Source organism: Canis aureus, chromosome 20, assembly GCF_053574225.1.
Source record: "Canis aureus isolate CA01 chromosome 20, VMU_Caureus_v.1.0, whole genome shotgun sequence".
NCBI classification, from domain to species: domain Eukaryota; kingdom Metazoa; phylum Chordata; class Mammalia; order Carnivora; family Canidae; genus Canis; species Canis aureus.
Window position 1 is genome coordinate 29,185,484 of NC_135630.1, and position 23,529 is coordinate 29,209,012.

Here is a 23,529-nt window from a genome sequence, read left to right on the forward strand (position 1 = left end):
ACCAGAATACAATTAACAAAATGGCAATAAATACATACCTACTAATAATTACTTCAAATATAAATGGTCTAAAAGATCCAATCAAAAAACATGGGTGAATGGATTAAAAAGAGACCCATCTAAGTATTGTCTATAAGACAGTGACTTCCGACATAAAGACACATACAGACTGAAAGAGAAGGGATAGAAAAAATATTCCGTGCAAATGGAAATGACAAAAAGCTTAGGGGTAGCTAAACTTATATTCGACAAAACAGACTTTAAAATAAAGGCCAACAATAGACAAAGAATAGCATTACATAATAATAGAGGAATCAATCAAATAAAAGGATATAATTGTAAATATCTATGCATCCAACATAGCACTTAAATATATAAAGCAAGTATTAACAGACATAAAGGAGAACTTGACAGTAATACAATAATAATTAGAGACTTTAACACCTTATTTATATCAATGGATATATCATCCAGACAGAAATTCAATAAGGAAAGAGTGGCTTTTTTTTTTTTTTTTAAGGAAGAAAGGTGGACAATTGTTTTAAAAGATCTTATTTAGTTTTGAGAGACAGAGAGAGAGAGGGAAGGAGAGAACATGAGCAGTGAGGATGGGCAGAGGGAGAGGAAGAAGCAGACTCCCCTCTGAGCAGGGAGCCTGATGCGAGGCCTGATTTCTTACCTTGTCAGAGCAATCCTTTTTCTCTCTGTAGCATTCCAGCTGTTCTCTCATTACATATCAGGTTGAATTCATAGGTGTTCAGGATGTTCTGAAAGTTATCTAGGTAAGTTTTTGGGACCAGATAAATTGAGGACCCCTACTCTTCTGCCATCTTGCCCTGGATACCAGGCTCAATCCCAGGACCTTGGGATCATGACCTGAGCTGAAGGCAACTGCTTAACCAACTGAGCCACTCGGTTCCCCAGAAGAGTGGCTTTGAATAGACCGGATAGATTTAACAGGTATATATACAGAAAATTCCATCCAAAAAACACCAGAATACACATTATTTTCAGGAGCACATAGAGCATTATCTAGGATAGGTCACATGTTAGTCCACAAAACAAGTCTCAATAAAAGATTGAAATTATATCATGTATCTTTACGACCACAACAGATTCAAATTAGAAATCAATTACAAGTGGGAGTGAATGGGTGACGGGCACTGGGGGTTATTCTGTATGTTGGTAAATTGAACACCAATAAAAAATAAATTTAAAAAAATCAATTATAAGAAGAAAACCTGAAAAGGATCACAAACACATGGAGGCTAAACAACATGCTACTAAGCAACCAAGAGGTCAATGAAGAAATCAAAGAGGAAATAATACCTAAAAAATGATTATGGAAACACATGGTTCAAAATCTTAAGTTACAGCATCAGCAGTTCTAAGAAGAAAATTTATACTGACATAAGCCTACCTCAAGAAATAAGAAAAATCTCAAGCAAACAACTAAACTCACACCTAAAGGAACTACAAAAAGAAGAACAAAGCCAAAAGTAACAGAAGGAAGAAAATACTGAAAATCAGAGTGGAAGTAAATTAAACAGAGACAAAAAAAAAAAAAGAGAGAGAGAGAGAGAACATCACTAAAATTAAAAGATGGGGGATCCCTGGGTGGCTCAGCGGTTGAGCATCTGCCTTCAACCCAGGGCATGGTCCTGGAGTCCCAGGATCGAGTCCCACATTGGGCTCCCTGAATGGAGCCTGCTTCTCTCTCTGCCTATGTCTGCCTCCCTCTCTGTGTCTCTCATGAATAAATAAATAAAATATTTTTTAAAAATAAATAAATAAAATAAATAGATGGTTCTTTGAAAATACAAAATTCATCAGAGAGAAAGAGAACCAAAATGAATAAAATCAGTAATAGAAGAGAAGTTACAACTAATACCACAGAAATACAAAGTTTTATTAGATGCTACTAGGAAAAATTCTATGCCAACAAATTGGACAACCTAGTAGAAATGGATAAATTCTTAGAAACACATAAATTTCCAAAGATGAGTCAGGAAGAAATAGAAAAACTGAACAGACAGATTACTACTGACAAAATTGAATGAGTAATACAAAAACTCCCAACAAACAAAAGCTTAGGACCAGATGCCTTCATGGCTGAATTTTACTAAACATTTAAAGAAAAGTTAATGCCTATCCTTGTCAAAGTATTCCAAAAAGTAGAAAAGGAAGGCAAACTTCCAAATTCATTCTAGGAGGCCAGCATTACTCTGATACCAAAATAACACAATGACACTACAAAAAAAAAAAGAAAACTGTAAGCTAATATCTCTGATGAACATAGATGCAAAAATCCTCAACAAAATACTAGCAAACTGAATCCAACAATACACTAAAAAAAAAGTCATTCTCCATGATCAAGTGGAATTTATTACTAGGTTCAATATTTGCAAATCAACCAATGCTCTACCTCATAGCAATAAAAGAATAAGAACCATATCATCATTTCAATAGATGCAGAAAAAGCATTTGACAAAGTACAACATTCATTCATGATAAAAAAAAAAAACTCTCAAATAGTAGATTTAGAGGGAACATATCTCAGCATAATAAAGTCCATACATGAAAAACCCACAGCTGACATGAACCTAAATAAGGAAAAACCAAGAGGTTTTCCTCTGTAGTCAGGAACAAAATGGGGATGTCCACTCTTACCACTTATTGAACATAGTACTGGAGGTCAGAGCAAAGCAGACAGCAAAAAGAAATCGAAGGCCTCCAAATCAAGAAGGAAGAAGTAAAACTTTCACTATTTGCAGATGACATAATATATATTTTTTAAAACTGAAAAACTCACCAAAAAGCTGTTAGAATTGATCACTGAATTCAGTGAAGTCACAGGATACAAAATCAATGTACGGAAATCTGTTGCATTTCTTTTTATACACCAATAACAAATTAAACAGAAAGAGAAATTAAAGAATCAATCCCATTTACAGTTGTACCAAAAACAATAAGATACCTAGGCATAAACCTAACCAAGGATGTGAAAGAGCTATATTCCAAAATTATGAAACACTGATGAAAGAAATTGAAAATGACACAAAGAAATGGAAAGACATTCCATGCTCATGGACTGGAAGAACCAATATTGCTAATATGTGTATACTCCCCAAAGCAATTACACATTTAAAGCAATCCCTATCAAATACCAACAGTAGTTTTCACAAAGCTAGAACGAAAATTCCTAAAATTGCGTGGAACCACAGAAGACCCTACATAGCCAAAGCAATCTTGAAAAAGAAAAGCAAAGCCAGAGGTATTAACAGTTCCAGACTTCCAGTTATATTAAAAGCTGCAGTAATCTAAACAGTATGGTACTACCACAAATATAGACACATAGATCAATAGAACAGAATAGAAACAAGAGACATGAATATATGGTCATATAATATACGGTCAATTAATTTTTGGCAAACAGGAAAGAATATCTAATGGGAGAAAGACTGTCTCTTCAACAAATTGCATTGGGAAAAGTGGACAGCAACATGCAAAAGAATGAAAATGGACCACTTCCTTACATCATACACAAAAGTAAACTCAAAATGAATTAAAGACCTGGGGCACCTGGGTGGCTCAGTCAGTTAAGCAACCAATTCTTGATTTTGGTTCAAGTTGTGATCTCAGCACCATGAGATCAAGCCCTGCGTAGAACTCTGAGCTCAGCTCTGAGCTCTCCCTCTGTTCCTCCTCTCTCCCTCTCTCAAGTAAATAAATAAATAAAATCTTTTTTTTTAAAAGGCTGGATTAACGACCTAATGTGAGACCTAAAACCATAAAAATCCTAGAAAAGAACACAGTTGGTAACTTCTTTGATGTTGGCCACAGCAACTTCTTTTTAGATATGTCCCCTAAGGGAAGGGAAACAAAAGCAAAAATAAAAACTATTGGGAGTACATCAAAATAAAAATCTTCTGCACAGTGAAGAAACACTTGACAAAACTAAAAGGCAACCTACAGAATGGGAGAAGATATTTGCAAACGACTTATCTGATAAACGGTTAGTATCCAAAACATATAAAGAACTTCTAAAATTCAACACTTAGATGCACCTGGCTGGCTCAGTCTGTAGAGCATGCAACTCTTGATCATGGGGTCATGAATTCAAGCCCCCCATTAGATGCAGAGTTTACTTAAAGAAAAACAAAATAACTCACTCTCAAAAAATGAATAGTCTAATTGAAAAGTGGGCAGAAGACATGAATAGGCATTTTTCCAAAGAAGACATACACATGGCCAACAGACACATGAAAATACGCTTGACATCACTTATCATCCAGGAAATAGAAATCAAAACCATGATGAGATACCACCTTACATCCGTCTTAATGTCTAAAATGAACAACACGGATGCCTGGGTGGCTCAGTAGTTGAGCGTCTGCCTTCAGCTCAGGTCATGATCCCAGGGTCCTGGGATCAAGTCCTGCATTGGGCTCCCTGCAGGGAGCCTGATTCTCCCTCTGCCTATGTCTCTGCCTCTCTCTGTGTGTCTCTCATGAATAAATGAATAAAATCTTTAAAAAGTAAAAAAAAATAAAACAAAATGAACAACACAAGATACAACAAGTGTTGGTGAGGAGGTGGAGAAAAGGGAGCACTCTTGCACTGTTGGTGGAATGCAAAGTGCAAACAGGTGCAGTTACTATGGAAACTAGTAGGGAGTGTCCTCAAAAAGTTAAAAATAGAACTACCCTGCTATCAAGCGACCACACTACTAGATTTTACTACTAGATTTTATTTTAAGAATACGAAAATACTAATTCAAAAGGATACATGTACCTCGATGTTTATAGCAGCATTATCTACAATAGTCAAACTATGGAAACAGCCCAAGTATCCATCAGTTGATGAATAGATAAAGAAGATGTGGTATAGGGGTGTCTGGGTGGCTCAGTCGATTAAGTATCCATCTTTGGCTCAGGCCATCATCTCAGAGTCTTGGGATCAAGCCCTGTATTGGGCTCCCTGCTCAGCTGGGAGTCTGTTTCTCCCTCTTCCTCTCCCCCTCTCACCCCCCCCACCCATGTTCTCTCTCTCCCAAATTAATAAAATTTTCAAAAAAGATATATATATATATATATATATATATCACATATCTAGAACACATAATCCTGAAGTGTATATGGAATTGCAAAAGACTCTGAACAGCCAAAGCAATCTTAAGAAATAATGCTGGAAGTATCACAATTCCAGATTTCAAACTATACTACAAAGCTATGGTAATCAAAATAGTATGGGAGTGGCACAAAAATAGGCACATATATCAATAGAACATAAGAGAGAGCACATAAATAATCCCACATTTATGTGGTCAATTAATCTTCAACCAAAGAGGCAAGAATATACAATGGGGAATAGACAGTCCCTTCAACAAATGGTGTTGGGAAAACAGACAGATACATGCAAAAGAATGAAACTGGACTGCTTTCTCACATTGTATACAAAAGCAAATTCAAAAAAGATTAATAACTCTAAATGTAAGTTCTCCTAAAACTTTTAAAAGAAAACACAGGCAATAACTCTTATATATTGGTCTTAGCAACATTTTTTGTTGGATTTTTCCTCAAAGCAAAAATTAACAATTGGGACCACATCAAACTAAAAATAATTTGCATAGTGCCATTCACAAAACAAAAAGACAACCTACAGAATGGAAGAAGATATTTGCAAATGATCCATTTAATAAGGGATTAATGTTCAAAATGTATAGAGAACTCATACAACTCAACACCAAAAAACCAATGTGATTAATAAATGGGCCAAGGACCTGAATAGACATTTTTCCAAAGAAGACATCCAGATGGCCAACAGACATGTAAAAAGGTCATCAATATTACTGATCATCAGGGAAACAAATCAAAACCACAATGAGATATCCACCACACACCTGTCAGAATGGCTAAAATCAGCAACATAAGCAACAACAAGTTTTGGTGAGGATATGGAGCAAAGGGAACTTCCCCTCATGCACTGTTGGTAGAAATGTAAATTGATTCAGCTACTATGAAAAACAGTATGGAGATTCTTTAAAAAGTTAAAAATAAAAAAAAATTAAAAAAAAATTAAAAAAAAAAAGTTAAAAATAGACTACCATATGATCCAGTAATTCCACTACTGGGTATTTATCAGTAAAAAATGAAAACACTAACTCAAAAAGGTGTTTGCACCCCTATGTTTGTTGCAGCATTACTTATAATAGCCAAGATATGTAAGCAATCTATGTGTCTCTCCATTAACAGGTGAATGGACTCAGCCATAAGAAAGAAAGACATCTTGTCATTTGTGACAATATGGATGGATATAGAAGATATTCTGCTAAGTGAAATAAATCAGACTCTGAAAGATAAATGCTAGATGATTTCACTTATATGTGGAAACAAAAAAAAATAAACAACAACAACAAAACAGAAAGAGACTCATAAATGTGGAAAACAAGTTGATGGTGATCAAATTGGGGGACTGGAAGTGTAGGTGAAATAGGTAAAGGGTACAAACTTCTAGTTATAAAATAAATAAGTCTCAAAGATAAAAAGTACTGTGTAGGGAATATAAACAATAATATTGTAATAACTTTCATGATAAAAGATGATAACTATATTGTGGTGAGCATTTTATAATATACATAATTACAAAATCAGTATGTTGTACACCTGAAACTAGTGTATTATGTGTCAACTACACTGCAAATTTTTAAAATGACATAAAAGAAGCCCATGTTCTATATTCACACATGATAGGTGAGTATTTCTTAGATGTCCTCTTCTTTTGGCACATAATAGGCCATTAAATATAACACTGAGGCATTTTCATGAATATTTATATAACAACTAAGAAATTGAGATAATAGCTTTTTTTTCTTTTTTTGGACATATTTAAAGGGTTTATTTATAAGTTCAATGTGAGTTTTTTTGTTTTATTTTGTTTTTTTAGAGTGAGAGAGGGCAAGGAGGGAGGGGCAGAGGGAGAAGGAGAGAATCTTAAGCAGGCTCTATGCTCAGCATGGAGCTCAAGAGGGGGCTCAGTGCAGGGCTTAGCAGGGGGCTTAATCTCACGACTTTGAGATCATGACCTGAACCGAAATCAAGAGTCTGATGCTTAACCAACTGTGCCATCCAGGTTTCCCTCTCCTTATACATTTGGAACCAGCTTTTCATGTCTGCAAAAAGTTTGCTAGGATTTTGATTGGGATTATGTTGAATTCATAGATCAATGTGGAGAAAATTGTCACTTTAACACTTAGTCCACTAATCCAAACTCATGATATATACATCATCACTTATTTCATTTTTTCATTTTTTCTCAGCAATCTTTTGAGATTTTCAATATACAGTGTTTTATATATACACATTTTGTTAAATTTATCCCTAAGTATTTTATTTTTGTTATTATAAATAGTACTATTTTTACATTTCATTTTCTTGAAGTTCATTGCTATTATATAGATATAAATTGATTGTTATATATGGATCCTATATACTCTATAACCTTGCTATATTCACTAGCTTAGTTGTTGTTCTCTAACTTTCCAAGATATGCATCCATTTGACTTTGCTTCAATATCCATAGATATCTGAAAGAGGTAGATCCCTACACCCATTTGTGCTGACTCTCCAAGGCCATTTCAGCTACTCAAGACTGCAGTGGTGAAGTGGTTACCATAGTGGAACAAGAGGACAAGTCCAGTATTGTCAGTTTTATTTGGGTTCATACAGGAATACAAGCGTTAGAACTGGCATTTTACTTTAAGTGCACAAAATTCATAAAATAAGGAAAAATTTCAAATACAAACATTTGTAAATATTTAAAAATGTCTCCCTGACCCCTCCAGACTTTTCTATTTACTTTGCCTTCAATCTCTCCATCCAGGAGATCCCTGGGAGCTATAACTTCTGATGTACTGGGATCTTCTTTTTTTAAAAAAATTTTTTTTATTTATTTATTCATAAGAGACACAGAGAGAGAGGCAGAGACATAGGCAGAGAGAGAAGCAGGATCGCCAAGGGGAGCCTGATGTGAGACTTGATCCCAGGATCCCAGGATCACAACCTGAGTCAATGGCAGATGTTCAACCACTGAGCCACTCAGGTGCCCCTGTACTTTATCTCTCTCTGTGTGGCTCCCTCAGTGCCACACTAACTCAGGGAAGCAACTCCAATCTGGCCAAGGACCAAGCTAAAGTAGTTTCCATTTCTCCCCTGCCAATGTGGGACATACTCTGGTTCTTGATGTATTCTGATATTCCTCTTGCACAGAATACTTTTTTGCCTAGTCCTTGCTCATTTTGGGGGGAGGCATGGGGGAGTAGAGACATAGTAAATGGGAGGGAGCTGGGACATTGTCAGAGCTGAGGGGAAAAGAGGGATGATGGGGGAACAGTGAAGAAATTAGAGACTGAATCAAGAAAGGCATACAGAACAGCTGACCAATGCCTAAATTGGTTGCATTACATCCAAAATACTCTTTTTGGCATAGATAAAAGTGTCATGATAAAATTCCAGACGTACAGACAAAGCAATAACACTCAAAACAATATAGCACTGACACAAAAATAAACACATAGATCAATAGAACAGAATAGAAAGCCCACAAATAAACCCATAATTATGTGGTCAATTAATCTTCAACAAAGGGGGCAAGAATATGCAATGAGAAAAATGCAGTCTCTTCAATAAATGGTGTTAGGAAAACAGGACAGCTACATGTAAAAGAATGAAACTGGACCACTTTCTTATACTATACATAAAAGTAAACTAAAATGGATTAAAGACCTAAATGTGAGACCTGAAAACATAAAAATCCTAGAGGAGAACACAGGCAGTAACCTCTTTGACATCAGCTATAGCAACTTCTTTCTAGATATGTCTCCTGAAGCAAGGAAACAAAAGAAAAACTATTAGGACTACAACAAAATAAAAATCTTCTGCATAGTGGAGGAAACAACCAACAAAACTAAAAGACAATCTACAAAGTGGGAGAAAATAGTTGCAAATGACATATCCAATAGAGTATTAAAAACATACAACTCAACACCCAAAAAACAAATAATCCAATTAAAAATGGGCAGAAGACATGAAGACACATTTCTCCAAAGACATCCAGATGGCTAACAGACACATGAAAAGATGCTCACTATCACATATCATCAGGGAAATGCAAATCAAAACCACAATAAGATATCACCTCACACCTGTCAGAATGGTCATAAAAACAAAAACAGAAGAAACAGCAAGTGTTGCCAAGGATGTGGAGAAATAGGAATCCACACGCACTGTTGGTGAGAATGCAAACTGTGGAAAACAGTATGGAAGTTCCTCAAAAAATAAAAAAATAAAAAAACTACCCTGTGATCCAGTAATCACTACTGGGGTATTTATCCAAAGAATATGAGAACACTAATTCAAAGAGATACCTGCAACCTAGGTGTCCTTTGATAAATGAATGGGTAAAAAAAATGTGGTTTATGTATATAATGGAACATTACTCAGCCATAAAGAGGACATGGATGAAGCAAGAGTGCATTATGCTAAGTTAAATAATCCAGTCAAGAGAAAACAAATATTACATTATTTCAGTCATATGTGGAATTTAGGAAACAAAACAAATGAACAAAGGAAAAAAAGAGAGGGACAAACCAAACACAGACTCTTACCTATAGAGAACAAACTGATGGTTATCAGAAGGGAGGTGATTGGGAGATGGGTAACATAACTGAAAGAGATTAAGTGTACATTATCTTGATAAGCATTGAGTAATATGTGGAATTTTTGAATCACTATATTGTATATCTGAAACGAATATAGCACTACATGTTAACTATACTGGAATTAGAATTTTTATAAATGTCATGATTTTATTTTATTTTTATTTAAAGATTTTATTTATTTATTCGTAGAGACAGAAAGAGAGGGGCGGCAGAGGAGGCAGAGGCACAGCCAGAGGGAGAAGCAGGCTCCATGCAGGGAGCCTGATGTGGGACTCGATCCAGGGTCCCCAGGATCACACCCCAGGCTGCAGGCAGCGCTAAACCGCTGCGCCACCAGGGCTGCCCAAATGTCATGATTTTAAAAAGCAAATAGTAAGATATACTCAAATACTGAAAAGCAGGACTGCCAGCTCTAGAACCATCTGAGGACTCTTTACAAGGATGCTGATCTCAGAGAGTCAAGCCTCTAAAGTTGACCTTCATAGTGAGTTCTTGTTCCCAAAGCAGATAGTTTTTCTCAAGGCCAGCTTCCTGAAAAAGAAGCTCATGAACAGAGGTCTCTGAACTGCATGGCTCAACCTAGCACCAGAGAAAGTCAGGTGATTTCAAGATGTGTGGATCAGGAAGGAAATAAAGGGCCCAGACAGGTCGGCAAGCCACCTGAGCTTTTCCCTAGTCCAGATCCAAGAGAGGCTACAAGGTCCCCAAGTCCATTTGTGGCTTGTCTTCTTCCTGAAGGGGCTGTATTCCAACTAATGACTTAGCTGACCAAAAGTATGGTCAATAGAAGTAGCTAGGCAGTGGGGAACTCCAAGGGAATTACCAAACAAGGCTTTGTAGAAGGGGCAGAAGGAAGGCCTGGAGCAAGTCTCGGCACCTGAGGAGAGGGCCTGCTGGATTTTCATATGGCCTGTGGCTTTTGTGTGGTAGGAGAAAAGGGAGGTAAGGAATGTGTCCAGGAATGAGATCGCATCCCAACTGTTCAAAGGGCCTGATGCTACAAGGCCACCAAGAGTCAGAAGGGGCCAGACTGAGCAAAAGGCCCATGGAGTCTGCAGAGGTCTTAGGGCCAGGGAGTAGATATGAGATCTGGCTCTGCTGCCTGTTGGCCTGGCTGTGCCCTGTTGCTGCCTGACTTCCCACTCACATTGTATTGGCACTTGGCATGATAGCCTTGCCTCATCCTTTCTTCATGAACCTGCCTTAGCTCCAATGCTTCTGCTCCTCTCTGGCCTCTCCAGTTGGCCCCATGGCTCTCTTCCTCAGGAGCAGCTCTGCTCCCACCATCATACTTAATCTACCCCGATTCCTCCAGGGAACTAACCTGTTAACATTTGCCCTGTGTCACTTGTATCCCAAGTCTGTCAACACGGCTTACCAAGACATGAACTCCTGGTGTGATCTGCTAGCATAAAGACAGGAAGTGTCTGGTCCTGTGTCAGACAGTTGACTAGAAGCAAAGTCAGGATAGAAATCAGATCCCCAACCTCCAGGAATTAGTCAAACATGTAGAGTGGTACAAAGAATAATGGCCTACCAAAGATGCCCACCATGTATCTAATCCATAGAGCCTTACATGGCAGGAGAGAATTTGCAGATATAATTAAGGATATAAACCCTGAGATAGGGAGATTATCCTGCATTATCTTGGCAGGCCTGGTTTAATCATGAGTCTTTAAAGGCAGAGAATATCTCCTGGCTTGCTCAGAGAGATGAGATGGAAGGAGAGGAGATTTGAAAAATGAGATGGACCCAACTTACGTTGCTGGCTTTAGAGATGGAGGAAGGGGCCCACGTCCAAGAAACGTGAGCCCTTAGCTGAAAGCAGTAGGAAAACAAGGCCTTGGACCCACAGGGAACTGAATTCTGCCACCAACCCAAATAAGTGAGGAAACGGATTCTCCCTAGAGCCTCCAGGAGAGAGAGCAGCCTGCCTGACACCAGGTGAGATTCTCATTGGACAGATGACCTGTGGAACACTAAGACAATAAATGTGGGTTCTTTCAGTTTGTGGTAATTTGCTGTAACAGAATAGAAAACTAATTCAGACACATACTGGAAAGCACATAGAGCCCAAAGAAGAGTATAAGGAGCAGACTCCAGGAAGAGTGGGAGCCCAGGCCTCTCTGGCATCCTGTGTACCAGGAACCTCAAAGGGCTGCCATGAGGTGACTGGGCTCCATTCTCATTCAATCTCTGCATGTCTTCACACCATTTTCCAGGTTGTAGGAGAGGACTCACTCTTCCAGCAGGACCTACACCCATCCAAGAGGTCAGGGGACAGGGCCATGTGATGGTCATCACATCACGTGGGGTTGTGGGAATGAGACTTCCCTAAAAAAGGAAGGACTATGGATTAGCCAAAACACTAGTTGCTCATTGCAGTGTTCAGTCACATTCTTCTACAAAAAGTGTTTGAACAATGGTTCTTCACTGGGATTTCTATGGCCACACAAGCCTGGGAGTAAAGATATCGTCCTAACAGTCAGTGCTTATTAGTTCTGTAACTCTGTCTCTACCCCTCTGCAGGGAAGTTTTATTGTCTTTATATAATGCTTTCCTAGGGTGGTGATGGATCTGTTTCACTGGCTCTGCATAACTAGCCTCTGCAGAATGCCTGTCACTCAGTCTATTGGTGGAATAAGTGGCCCATTCATCCTGTCTGTTCCATTGGGATGTGTGCTATTGTCTTCGCCTCTGGATGCTGGGGTGATTTCTCTTGTCCTTCTTGACACCATAGACAGTAACCTAGCCTCTAATGTGGTCATACTCACAGTTCTGCTTCTGGCAGCCATCACCAGATCTCAAGGGTGGGGGCCAGGACACTGGCATTTGTTACTATGGAAACTGTTCACAGCTATGTTAGTGGGTTCCTTGACATCTCAACTTCCCACAGAGGCTGAAATGAAAAAACTTTCTGCCTTTCATGTTTCTCTCCCTCCTTTGCATGGGTTCCGAGCAAATACCACCCATTGCCTACTGAATGACCAATCTTCCCTCCTTTCCTAAAAATAGTATCTTCAATTTTTAGCTAGACACATTGCTGTCAAAGAAAACACCTGCAGTCCCCAGGGTCCCTTGCAACACAGTGTCTGTGTTCCAGCCACTAGATATCAGCAGAATAGTCCTGTGTAGCTTCCAGTAAGTATCTTTAAGAGGAAGGGATGGGGGACTTCTTTGCTCCTTAGTCCTGGCTAAAATACAGATGTAATGGTGTGGTATATTAAATAATTTGTGTGGTCTTTGTGCTGGGTTCCTAGCATCAAGGTTCAAAAACATCTGGGATTTCCTGGATGATGAGGGTGATTTTGTTATGTTAATAAGGTGACCCCTGCAGCTTTGGGATTGGGGCAGAGGGCAGGGACTTTCAGCTTTGAGGATGAAAAAGGGGCTGGAGATTGAATTCAATCATGTGGCCAATGATTTAAGTGATCATGCTTACATAATGAAACATTGATAAAGTTTCTGGATATTGAAATTCAGAGGAGCATCCTGTTTTGTGAACACACTGATGTGCTGGGAGGGTGATGCACCCCAATTCTATAAAGAGAGGGTATGGAAGGTGTTTCCTTCCTTTCAGATCTCGCCCTATGTGTATCCTTTATAATGAAACTGTAACTATAATGATTTCCTGAGTTTTGTGAATCATTCTAGTGAATTATTAAACAAATTCGTGGGAAACCCTGAATTTTTAGCCAGTTAAGTTAAAAGTGCAGGTGGCCTGGGAACTCCCTGAGACTTGTGGCTGGCATCGGAAGTAAAGGCAGCCTGTGGAAGACTCTGCCCTCCACCTGTGAGGCCTGCACTAACTGCATGGTTAGTGTCACAACTGAATTGCAGTCCACTTAACATTAAACCGGTTGCATGGAAATAGAGTAGTAGATGGCTGGAGCCAGTGCTGCCACCCTGGATCATGAGGCAGCAGATGAAATTTGGCAGAGCAGGAGACAGTAATCTAGATCTTTATAGATAATGCAACCACCATATCAACTCTTCACTGTCTACTTTCAGACTTCATACTTCACCTTGACATGTTTGGGCAGCTATAGTGAGACTCACTCAAATTAATGTGAATTTATCAACAAGTTGTGAATGGCTATAAAGAAGACAGGTTCACTCTGGCTCATGAAGAGTGGGCTGTAGATAAAGACCCACAGGGCTCCTGGTCAGGTAAAGAGATTTAGTCAGCTGGTTGCTCTGACTTTCTAAGAGGTGTTTATCCATCTCCCCTCCACTGCCTGGTGAATTGGCCCCCATGTGTTGCTGCTTTTATGGGTTTCCCCTGACGACCAGTTGTCCTTAGGAACTCTATGCTGCTCTTTTCTGTCTATGGCTTCAGCCTATTTCTGGCTCACTTTTCTCATGGCTTTCATGAAGCTCAGGCTTTTCAGCTTCTGCTCCTTGTCTTCTTCTCTAGATTTCAAATTCTACTTTCAAATTATATACTTTCAAATTCTGGAGAGAATTGAGAAGTTTGGATAGTTATATTCTTTCTTGTTTGGACAGAATATTCCTTCAAGACAGCCTATAGAAGAGATGCCCTAGCATCAGATGCCACCTACCCTGGGTGTATTAGGTAGCTATTGCTGCATAACAAACCACCACAAACTTAGCAGCTTAACACAACACACATTTATTTTTTTAAATATTTTTTAAATTAAATTTTCCAACATATAGTATAATACCCAGTGTTCATCCTATCAAGTGCCCTCCTTAGTGCCCATCACCCAGTTACCCCATCCTCCACCCAACTCCCACAACACACATTTATTATCTCATAGTTTCTGTGGGTCAGGAGTCCAGGTATGACAATTAAGGTATCAACTGGACTAGGTTCTCATCTGGAAGCTTGACTAAGGAAGAATCAGCTTCCAAGCTCACCCAGTTGTTGGCAGAACTCATTTCCTTGGTGTGTAGGACTGAAGGTCTAAACTCTTGCAGATGTTTTCTGGAAGCCACCCTCCAATCCTAGAGGTTGCTTGCAGTTCCTACCAGGCCACCTATGGTTCTTTGCCATGTCACATGGCTGCTTTATCAGGCCAAATAGAAGTCTCTAGAGCAAGTCTGACAGCAAAATAGTCTCATAGAACATAACATGGTCAAGGAAGTGACATCTCATCACCTTTGCCATCTTCTATTAGAACAAATCGCAGGTCCTTCTCACATTCATGGGAAAGGAATTACACAAGGGAATAAACACCAGAAAGAGGATCATAAGGAGTCATCTTACGATCTATCCACCATACCTAGCACATGTACATTTGGGGTAAGGACAGTGGTACAGAATGTGGTGCCAGGAGGTAATACATGGTGAGTCTCACCTGAGTAATCAACAGATGAAGGTTATAAAAACAATGGATATGACAAAGTTCAAAAACATCACATCCTTTATATCTATAGCTCATTTAATCTATACAATAAGTTGGAGATAAGTAATGGCATTCTCACTTTACAGATGCGTGAACTGGATGGGACTAGATTTCTCTGGCTTAAGAGTTGGGCCAAGGGGGGCATCTGGACTGAGAGGAACCACAAGGAGTATCATTAGACCACCCAGGTTCTTACAGACTGAGAACCATAGGAGTCCAGTGCCAAAAGCCTACTACAGCTTCACCAACACTTATAGGCCACCCACTGACACTTCACTACCACAGGACAATTGCATTGAGACCCTGTCCTCTTTGTTGGTAGAGGGCAGTAGTTATTTGCCTTCCTTTAGATAACCACCCAATGTGTGGTGTTTGTTGGTGTCTTTGCTCAATCCATCCAAACTACCTTATATGAGCAATATCATTATCAAGACCCAAGAAAAGCACCTGGAACTGACAGGAGGCTTGAATATTTGGGATGTATGGAAGACTCAGCCCAGCTGGGGTACAAGGATTGTCTTGGTATGCCTTCAGCACACCAAACTCAGTGGTGGGGATTCTAAAACCCAGCAACATAACCATGGATTTTCCTTCAAGTGTCCATGATATGAAGGACCAGAGACATGCATGAATAAAGCAGCAGAGGCTGTCCCTAGTAACTGAGGAAAACTCAGATTTCATCCATGTACTATGATGTGTTTGCGACTATACTCAGCAAACATTTATTGAATCCTTCCTGTTGACTGGAGATACAAACATGATTAATTTCTCTCTCTGCCTACTCCAGGAGGAATATAGAGTAGACAGATTAGTGCTATATTAGAAGTACTGAAGAAGTTTCAGAAAGTATCCTGCAGGGGGTGCGGGGGAGGAGTTCAAGGAAGGCTTGTAGGAGAAGATAAATAATTTTCTTTCCAGGTAGGTAGTGTAGAATTGGTGGAACTCTACCAGGTGATTGCTGAAGGTTGAGGCCTTATAGAAGGTACATCAACCTTGAGCAAAACCCTGGAAGTCAAACTATGTGGAGAATTGGTGGAAACTACTGTTGAGAGAGTATCCTATGTTTGAGTTGGAGGGACTAAATTATCAAGACCTCGAATACTGGATTTAAAGATTTATTCTGAAGTTATTGGAACATCATGGAAGGGAAGAATGGACTCAGATTAATGTTTTAGAAAAAGAAGTCTGTGGAGGTCATATTGGGAGTAGAAAGAGATTCAGGTGGGGGCACTCTATTACAGCACTACTATAATCCAGACAAGAAATAGTGAAAGCTTGAGCCAAGATTATGGAAGCCACTGGAAAGGCAGTACAGAGGTACATATGGTGACATTGGGTGATAGAAAAGTGAAAAATAACAACAATAAAACCAAAGGCAGAGAGGATGGTGATGTCATTTATCAAACCCAGAAATCAGAAGGAGTGCATAGATAAGGCAAATCAAAAAAAGTGTTCAATCTGTTACCTTTCAGAGGGCTGGGAGACATATTTGTGGAACTGTAGGTGTACAACTCAGAGAGAAGTCACTGTGTGGATAAGATTTTGAGTCATTTTCAAGAATGCATTAAACTAGTTAGGAAGATAGTAGAGCGTTATAAGACGGTTGGGCCCTTGGCGAGTGCTGTATTTGTGAAAAAAAAAAAAAGTATAACGGAGCTTGATATGGATAGGAGTAGAACCAGGAGAGAGTGTGGTTATAGAGGCCACGGGATAAACGTTAAATGGAATTACTGTCAGTAAGACATGGTAAGAGCTAAGCAAGGACCACTCCATAAAACAGATCACCGGCAACTTTGAGAAGCAGTTTGAGAAGGGAGGCAGGAGCAGACTCCAGCAAGAGTCATAGACTGCCTAAGAGGGGATGCTCAAGTGTATCACATCAGTTACATTTAGAAGAAATTTGAAGAGGGAAGGAAAGTAGCTTGAGGAAGGAGAGGGTACTTGAGAGTCATCCTTGTTGCTATGAGCTACTGTCTTCCTAGCAAGCAGTTATCTTACCCAGCTGTGCAGGATAGGAAGGAGGAACTTCACCGCTACTTATTTCAAACTAGCCACAAAACTCCAGGCCTAAATTACCAACTGGGAAAGGAGAAGGGGCAGGTAATGTCTATTAACAGATCCGAATTTTGCTTCAAGACTTTTGGCTAGAACTTCCACAAGTGTGGGGATCCCTGGGTGGCTCAGCGGTTTAGAGCCTGCCTTTGGCCCAGGGCGTGATCCTGGAGTCCCGGGATCGAGTCCCACATCGGGATCCCTGCAAGGAGCCTGCTTCTCCCTCTGCCTGTGTTTCTGCCTCTCTCTGTGTCTCTTGTGAATAAATAAATAAAATCTAAAAAAAAAAAAAAAAGACTTCCACAAGTGTGCAAACTCCAATCCTCTACCCCAAACGAAACAACAACAAAGCAGCACCATCCCCCTTCGCTTCTTTGTAGCCTAGACCAACGGAGCCAGTGCACCGTGCCCGAGTCGTGCGCCGGGAGCCGCTCGGAGCCAGCCTGCTTTACCCCCAGGTGCACGGCCTGGGGCTGCCTTCGCGGAGCCGCGCACGGCTCTCTGGGCGGCGCGCTGGGCGCAAACACCGCACAGCTGCTCCAGTTCAGCGCGCCCGATTCTCCAACGATGCATAGGCTTCGCCAGCCGTCGCCTCGGGTGGTGACATCAAGTCCCACAACGCGGCGCGGGGAAGTGAGCGCAGGCAGGACCACCCTCGGTCCTGCTGCGGCCTCTTCGCCCCGCTGCAGTCGGCCTCCATTACCCTTTTCCCGTGCCGCACCTCCCTTGGGAAAATGAAATCTAGTGCCATCAGTGGAGGAAAAGGGTGGGATCCGCTACCTCTTTACTAGGCAAAGAAAAAAGGCAGAAAACCCACTCCAAGCAGCAAAGGGGTGTGTTGCACCGGCCGGGTCGCCTGCAGATCCCGCCCAGGCCCGCCCTCCTGGCCCCAGAGACTACATTTCCCAGAGGCCCCCGCGGGCCCAATGGGCAGGCCCGTCCGATCTCCCGCTCACACTGAGCGGTGACTGGCTTCCCCAGAGGGGGGCGGGGCCTGACCCAGCCAATAGGTGAGAGGCTCGTTACGGCGGCGGAAGCAGCGGCGCTGGGCTGAGGGGTGGGGGACAGAGTGTTAGCGCCCCGGCTGTGGCGGCTGGTCCGGAGCCCGAGGACGTCGGCCCCACAGGCGGAGAGCGCACGGGAGCGAGCTCGAGGTGGCGCGACGGCCCCTCGGCGCAGCACCCAGGTAATGGCGGGACGGGCGCCCGGGAGGGGAGGAGAGGGGAGGAGACGAGGGGGCGGGGCGGCCGAGCCGGGCTGCAGCGTCCGTCCCTCTGTGCGTCCCTGGGGAAGGGCAGCGGTGCTTCGGCTCCTGCAGCTCAGACCGAGGCTCTTTCACGAGCTGAGCACAGCGGTTGGGCCGGCGGCAGGAGCCTGGTGTCCTGCGGCGCGGAAGGGAGAGGCTCCGGGAGGGGTGGGCTGTTTCGGGCTTGGGGGCGTGGCGGGCGTGGGCCCTGGCGGGTAAGTGGAGCGGTCGGGGAAGCGCCGGCGGGCGGGCGGCCCAGGGAGTTTGGCTCCTGGAGCAGTTTAAAGTGACTCTCCACATCCGGGCCCTGCGCCCGCCGCTTTCAGACCCCGGCCGAGGCGGGGCCTCCTGCTTCCCCGCCCCCCTCTCCGGGAGCGCTGGTCTTCCTCTGCCATTGGCTCGGCCTCGAGGGGTTCGGGCTGCCCCGGCGAGGCTCGCGCGTGATTGGCTGGGAGTCGGCGGGAGGGAGGGGCGGGATCAGAGCGCGCAGGCCTCCGCGGATTGGTGCGGTCCCACGAGTGACGCGCCCGGTGTGGGGCCAATGGGCGGGCGGGGGAGGTAGGGGCAGGCTCGGGGGAAGAAGGCTGGATCCCAGCCGTGGCGGGGTGGCGGGGGTGCGCGGGGCCGGCGGGGCTGGACAGCGGCGGGCCCAAGGCGCGCTTGGGCAGGAGCCCTCTCCGCGAACCGGGGGTCCAGCTCTGTTACCAAGATGGGCCCCCCGCGGCATCCCCAGCCCGGCGAGATGGAAGCGGGAGGTGCGGGCGGCGGGCGGTGGCTGCAGGTAAAGAGGCACGCCGCTTGTGCTGGGGCTCCCCAGAACGCCGTCCTCCCCCCTCGCCAGGACAGAGTCTCTGACACCCGGGGTGTCTCTGCAAACCCGTGTTCTGCGATCTCAGCGGTGGGCTTCGGGGTGGGGGTGGGGTTGTGTGCGAATTGGGAATGTCGGAGAGCGTGGCTGCTGAGGAAGAAGTGGGGGTCGCCTTTAGAGAAAGTGGCGAAGGTCTCTGGTCCCTCCGGCTCGGTGGGGGCAGGGGGTCTGTGAGAGAAGGGAGGAAATCTGTAAAGGGAGGCCTGTGCGGAAAAGCATTTCAGAGTTCCTTTTGGATTAGGTCTTGAGGCAAGTAAGATTTCTGATTTCTTAGAACAGGGCATCTCCCCTCGGGTATCTCCTTTGACATACTGCTGACAGTTGTGTTCGCCTTGGTGTGAGCTTCAGTATTCCAAAGGAACATGCCGTTCTCCGTAAATCTGTGTATGGGATACACAGCGTGTTGTGCTAATACCTGTCATATAGCTGTCGTACAGGATTCAGTGTTGATTTTTTAGAGTGGCAATCCGTAAGTATTTACGGAGTGTCATAGTTCCCTCAACACCACACAGATGATTTTACTATCACTCGAACCCGTGTCCCTTAAACACTTACAGAATTTAGACCATTTCTGCTACATATGTTGATCACAAGTAATTGCTGTAGGTGAATGATGCTGCATTTGCTTTTCTGAGGGACAGCATAGGTATTGGAGATGCTTTAATTTCTCATCATTGATTCTAGTGTGAGAATTTATTAATAACCATATGACTGTATGCACTGCAGGTGGAAATGAGTTCTCAACAGTTTCCTCGATTAGGAACCCCTTCCACTGGGCTAAGCCAGGCTCCTTCACAGATTGCAAACAGTGGTTCTGCAGGATTGATAAACCCAGCTGCCACAGGTGAGATATGTGATATTCCTCTATATTGCTTCTTTAAGAATATTGCAGGTTTTTAAATTTAAAAATTAGCAAATGCCTTGTGGGGTTTTAGGAAATACTAGGTTATTGAATTTGAAGAAAGGATATATTACAATTCTAGTTTAAACGAGGTTTTTGGAGGCGCCTGGGCGGCTCAGTTGTTTAACCATCTGACTCTTGATTTCAGCTAAAGTCATGATCTCAGGGTTGTGAGATTGAGCCCCACCTCAGTCTCTGTGCTGGGCATCAAGCCTACTTAAGATTCTCCCTCTCTCTCCCCTGCCCCACCCCCTGCCTTAAAAATGAATAAACAAACAAGGTTTTTAAAAATTCTTTTTTTTTTAATAAAATAAATTAAAAAATAAAAAATAAAAATTCTTTTTTAATCCTTTCACATGTACTGGAGTATATGTGAAACTTAGAACAAAGCATGCCTACAAGAACTACATTAATGTGGTCTTTAAGGCCAAGAGGTGTAATAGTGCCATGAGGGAGTCCAAAGGTGTGTTAGGCATAATTCTTGCCTTTTAGGAGACTATGAGCTAGGAAAGAAGGTTTTAAAAAAAAGTACAATGAGCCCTTGAAAAACACAGGTTTGAACTGTACAAGTCCATTATGTGTGGATATTTTCTTTTTTTTTTTTTAAGATTGTATTTATTTATTTATGAGAGGCACAGAGAGAGAGAGAGGCAGAGAGACAGGCAGGGGGAGAAGCAGGCTTCATGCAGGGAACCCGACGTGGGACTCGATCCCGGGTCTCCAGGATCACACCCTGGGCTGAGGGCAACACTAAACCACTGAGCCACCCGGGCTGTCCGTGTGGATATTTTCTAATAAAGGTAATACAGCACTTCAAATGTATTTTGCCTTTCTTATGATTTTAATATTTTCTCTGTTATTATAAGAATATAATATATAATATACAAAATACATGTTAATCGAGTGTTATAGGCAAGGTTTCCAGTCAGCAGTAGGTTATTAGTTAAGCTCTTAGCAAGTCAAAAGTTATATGCAGATTTTCGACTGTAGGTATGGTCATCACCCCTAACCTCCTCATTGTTCAAGGGTCAACTGAATATATACACATATACACATTTAGCTTTTAGTTGTATGCCCTTTGAATGCTAAAGATCAGTGGTCCTCAGCAGGGATGATTTTGCAGTCCAGGGAGTATTTGGCAATGTGTGGATACGTTTTTGGTTGTCACAACTAGGGGGTGCTGTTGGCATCTGATATTTAAAGGCCAAGGATGCTGCTAAACATCCAAAATGGCCAGGACAGTCCCCTACAACAAACTATCTAATCCAGTTAACAGGGCTGAAGTTGAGGTACTCCATCAAGTAGTCTTTTTTTTCTCTCTACATCAAATAAAAAGATGACATTGCTAAGTAAAGTACCACTGTGGGCTCATTGTTCAAACCAGGAACACAGGCATCATCTTTATTGCTCCCTCTCTCACTCTCACTCTCTGGCTCTTATATGTGAGCTATGGACCTTTGTCTGGTGCTTCAGCCTCATTATCCCTCCTCCAACTTAGTTTTTGTAACAAATTTATCTTAGTTCTCTTAGGACTTGAAGTAATTTTAAGCTACTTTATGTCTCCTGCTTAATAGTAACTAGTCATTTTCTAAATAAATGAGAAAACGTTCCCAATATTTTTGACCTGTAGACTTTATATATTCTGTTCCTTTTGCCACAGTCTCCTTCCTTCTTACACTCACTTATTTTATAAATTCCTGTCATTCCTTGAGGTTTCGTCTCAGATATCATATTCTTTAAGAGGTCTTTGCTGACTAGACCACAAGAGTCAGGGATAGGACCGCCTAGAATGAAGGCTGGAACCATGTTCTGGAACCTAGAACCTTGTGTACCTTTGTATGTACTATACTTGCTACATTGTAGGGTACAAAGTAGTAGCCAGCAAGTCCTTATAGAGCTACTTAAACTTCTTTGCTCCTTAACAAATATTTTTGACAATATTTTGTCTTTGGTATAAGTTCATAGAATAATTTCAAGGAGAATAGTTTATTTTTTTTAAGATTTTATTTATTCATGAGACAGAGAGAGAGAGAGAGAGAGAGGCAGAGACAGGCAGAGGGAGAAGCAGGCTCCTTGCAGGGAGCCCGATGGGGGACTCGATCCCAGGTCTCCAGGATCAGGCCCTGGGCTGAAGGCCGCGCTAAAGCACTGAGCCACTTGGGCTGCCCCAAGGAGAGTAGTTCAAAAGAATATTTTTGAATGTTTATTTGCAGAGAATTTTGCTACTTATTAAAAATGGTGTCAATGAGCAATAATTGCCCTCAGATTTTGTTGAGAGGGATATCATTGACTTAGACCAAAATTGCCTATAATTTGACACTTTTAAATAGGGTGTATGTTTTTTCCTTCAGTGATTCTCAGAAAGAAAACAAGTTTTCCATAAGGAGTTAAATATTTTTCTGTATTTTCTATTGCTTTTATCAGAAGAACTAATATGAGATCTGAAGCATATCAGGATTTTAAATATATGTTCAAAGTTCAGAAGTATGGGGGTACTTGGGTAGCTCAGTGGTTGACTGGCTACGCCTGTAGCTCAGTTCATGATCCTGGGATCGAGTCCTGCTTATGTCTCTGCCTATGTCTTTGCCTCTTTCTCTGTGTGTCTCATGAATAAATCCATAAAATCTTAAAAAAAAAAAAAGTTCAGAAGTATGGATTGCAAGTTTTCTTAACTATTCTTTCAAGATTCTTTTGGTCCTAAATGATTCTAAAAAGAGCTTAACAGGAGATAGCCAGTACATTATATCGTACTGAAATTGTCAAAAATCACAGTCTTCCCGGACAGATAGATTTGGGGGAAAGTTATGAAATTGTCCGTTTCCCTTAAAGATTTAATCAGAAGAAAATCTGGACAACACGGAAGGTTCACAGTATGATCTTATATAAAGATCATATATTTAAAAAGGTGTTAGAACTAGTAAGTGAAATCAGTAAAGGTTGCAGGAAAAAAGTTCAACGTATAAAAACCAATTATATTTTTAGTACTAGCAATGAACAGTGAAATTTTTAAATATCATTTGTAATAGCATCCAAAAAAAGCCCCACAAAACACTCAAGGATAAATTTAACAAAATGTATTATATAGGACTTGGGATTAGAAAACTGAAAAATGTGACTGAGGACAATGAAAAACCTAGATAAATGAGGTGCCCAGTCATGTTCATCTATTGAAACACTCAGTATTTTTAATATACTTGTTCTACCCAACGGGATCTGTAGATTGAAAAAAATTCTAATCAAAATCCTATCCTGTTCTTTTGTAAAAATTGTCAGTCTGAATTTATATTTATGTGGAAATTGAAGGACCAACAATAGCCAAAGTAATTTTGACCCCTAAAAAAGAAAATAAAGTTGGAGGACTCTACTACCTTATTT

General features: G+C 41.6%; 1 protein-coding gene and 1 long non-coding RNA gene across 7 annotated transcripts in view; both read left to right on the forward strand.

Moving 5' to 3' along the window:
* The window catches only part of LOC144291618 (uncharacterized), a 39,218-nt gene extending 32,792 nt beyond the window's left edge, over nt 1-6,426 (forward strand). The window contains exon 4 of the long non-coding RNA XR_013358972.1: nt 6,255-6,426. This is a non-coding gene — a long non-coding RNA (uncharacterized LOC144291618). The remainder of the gene's footprint in view (nt 1-6,254) is intronic.
* An 11,744-nt stretch (nt 6,427-18,170) lies between these two features.
* SAP130 (Sin3A associated protein 130) overlaps nt 18,171-23,529 on the forward strand; it is an 83,249-nt gene continuing 77,890 nt past the window's right edge. For 3 of the 6 annotated variants that reach the window (XM_077861221.1, XM_077861223.1, XM_077861224.1), the window contains exons 1-2: nt 19,018-19,166; nt 19,980-20,097. In XM_077861221.1, coding sequence (XP_077717347.1) covers nt 19,095-19,166; nt 19,980-20,097 — 190 coding nt within the window. In that variant the 5' untranslated portion in view covers nt 19,018-19,094. Of the gene's footprint in view, nt 18,326-19,017; nt 19,167-19,979; nt 20,098-23,529 lie in introns of those variants that run through there. The other 3 variants (XM_077861220.1, XM_077861225.1, XM_077861222.1) reach the window with 2 other exon arrangements.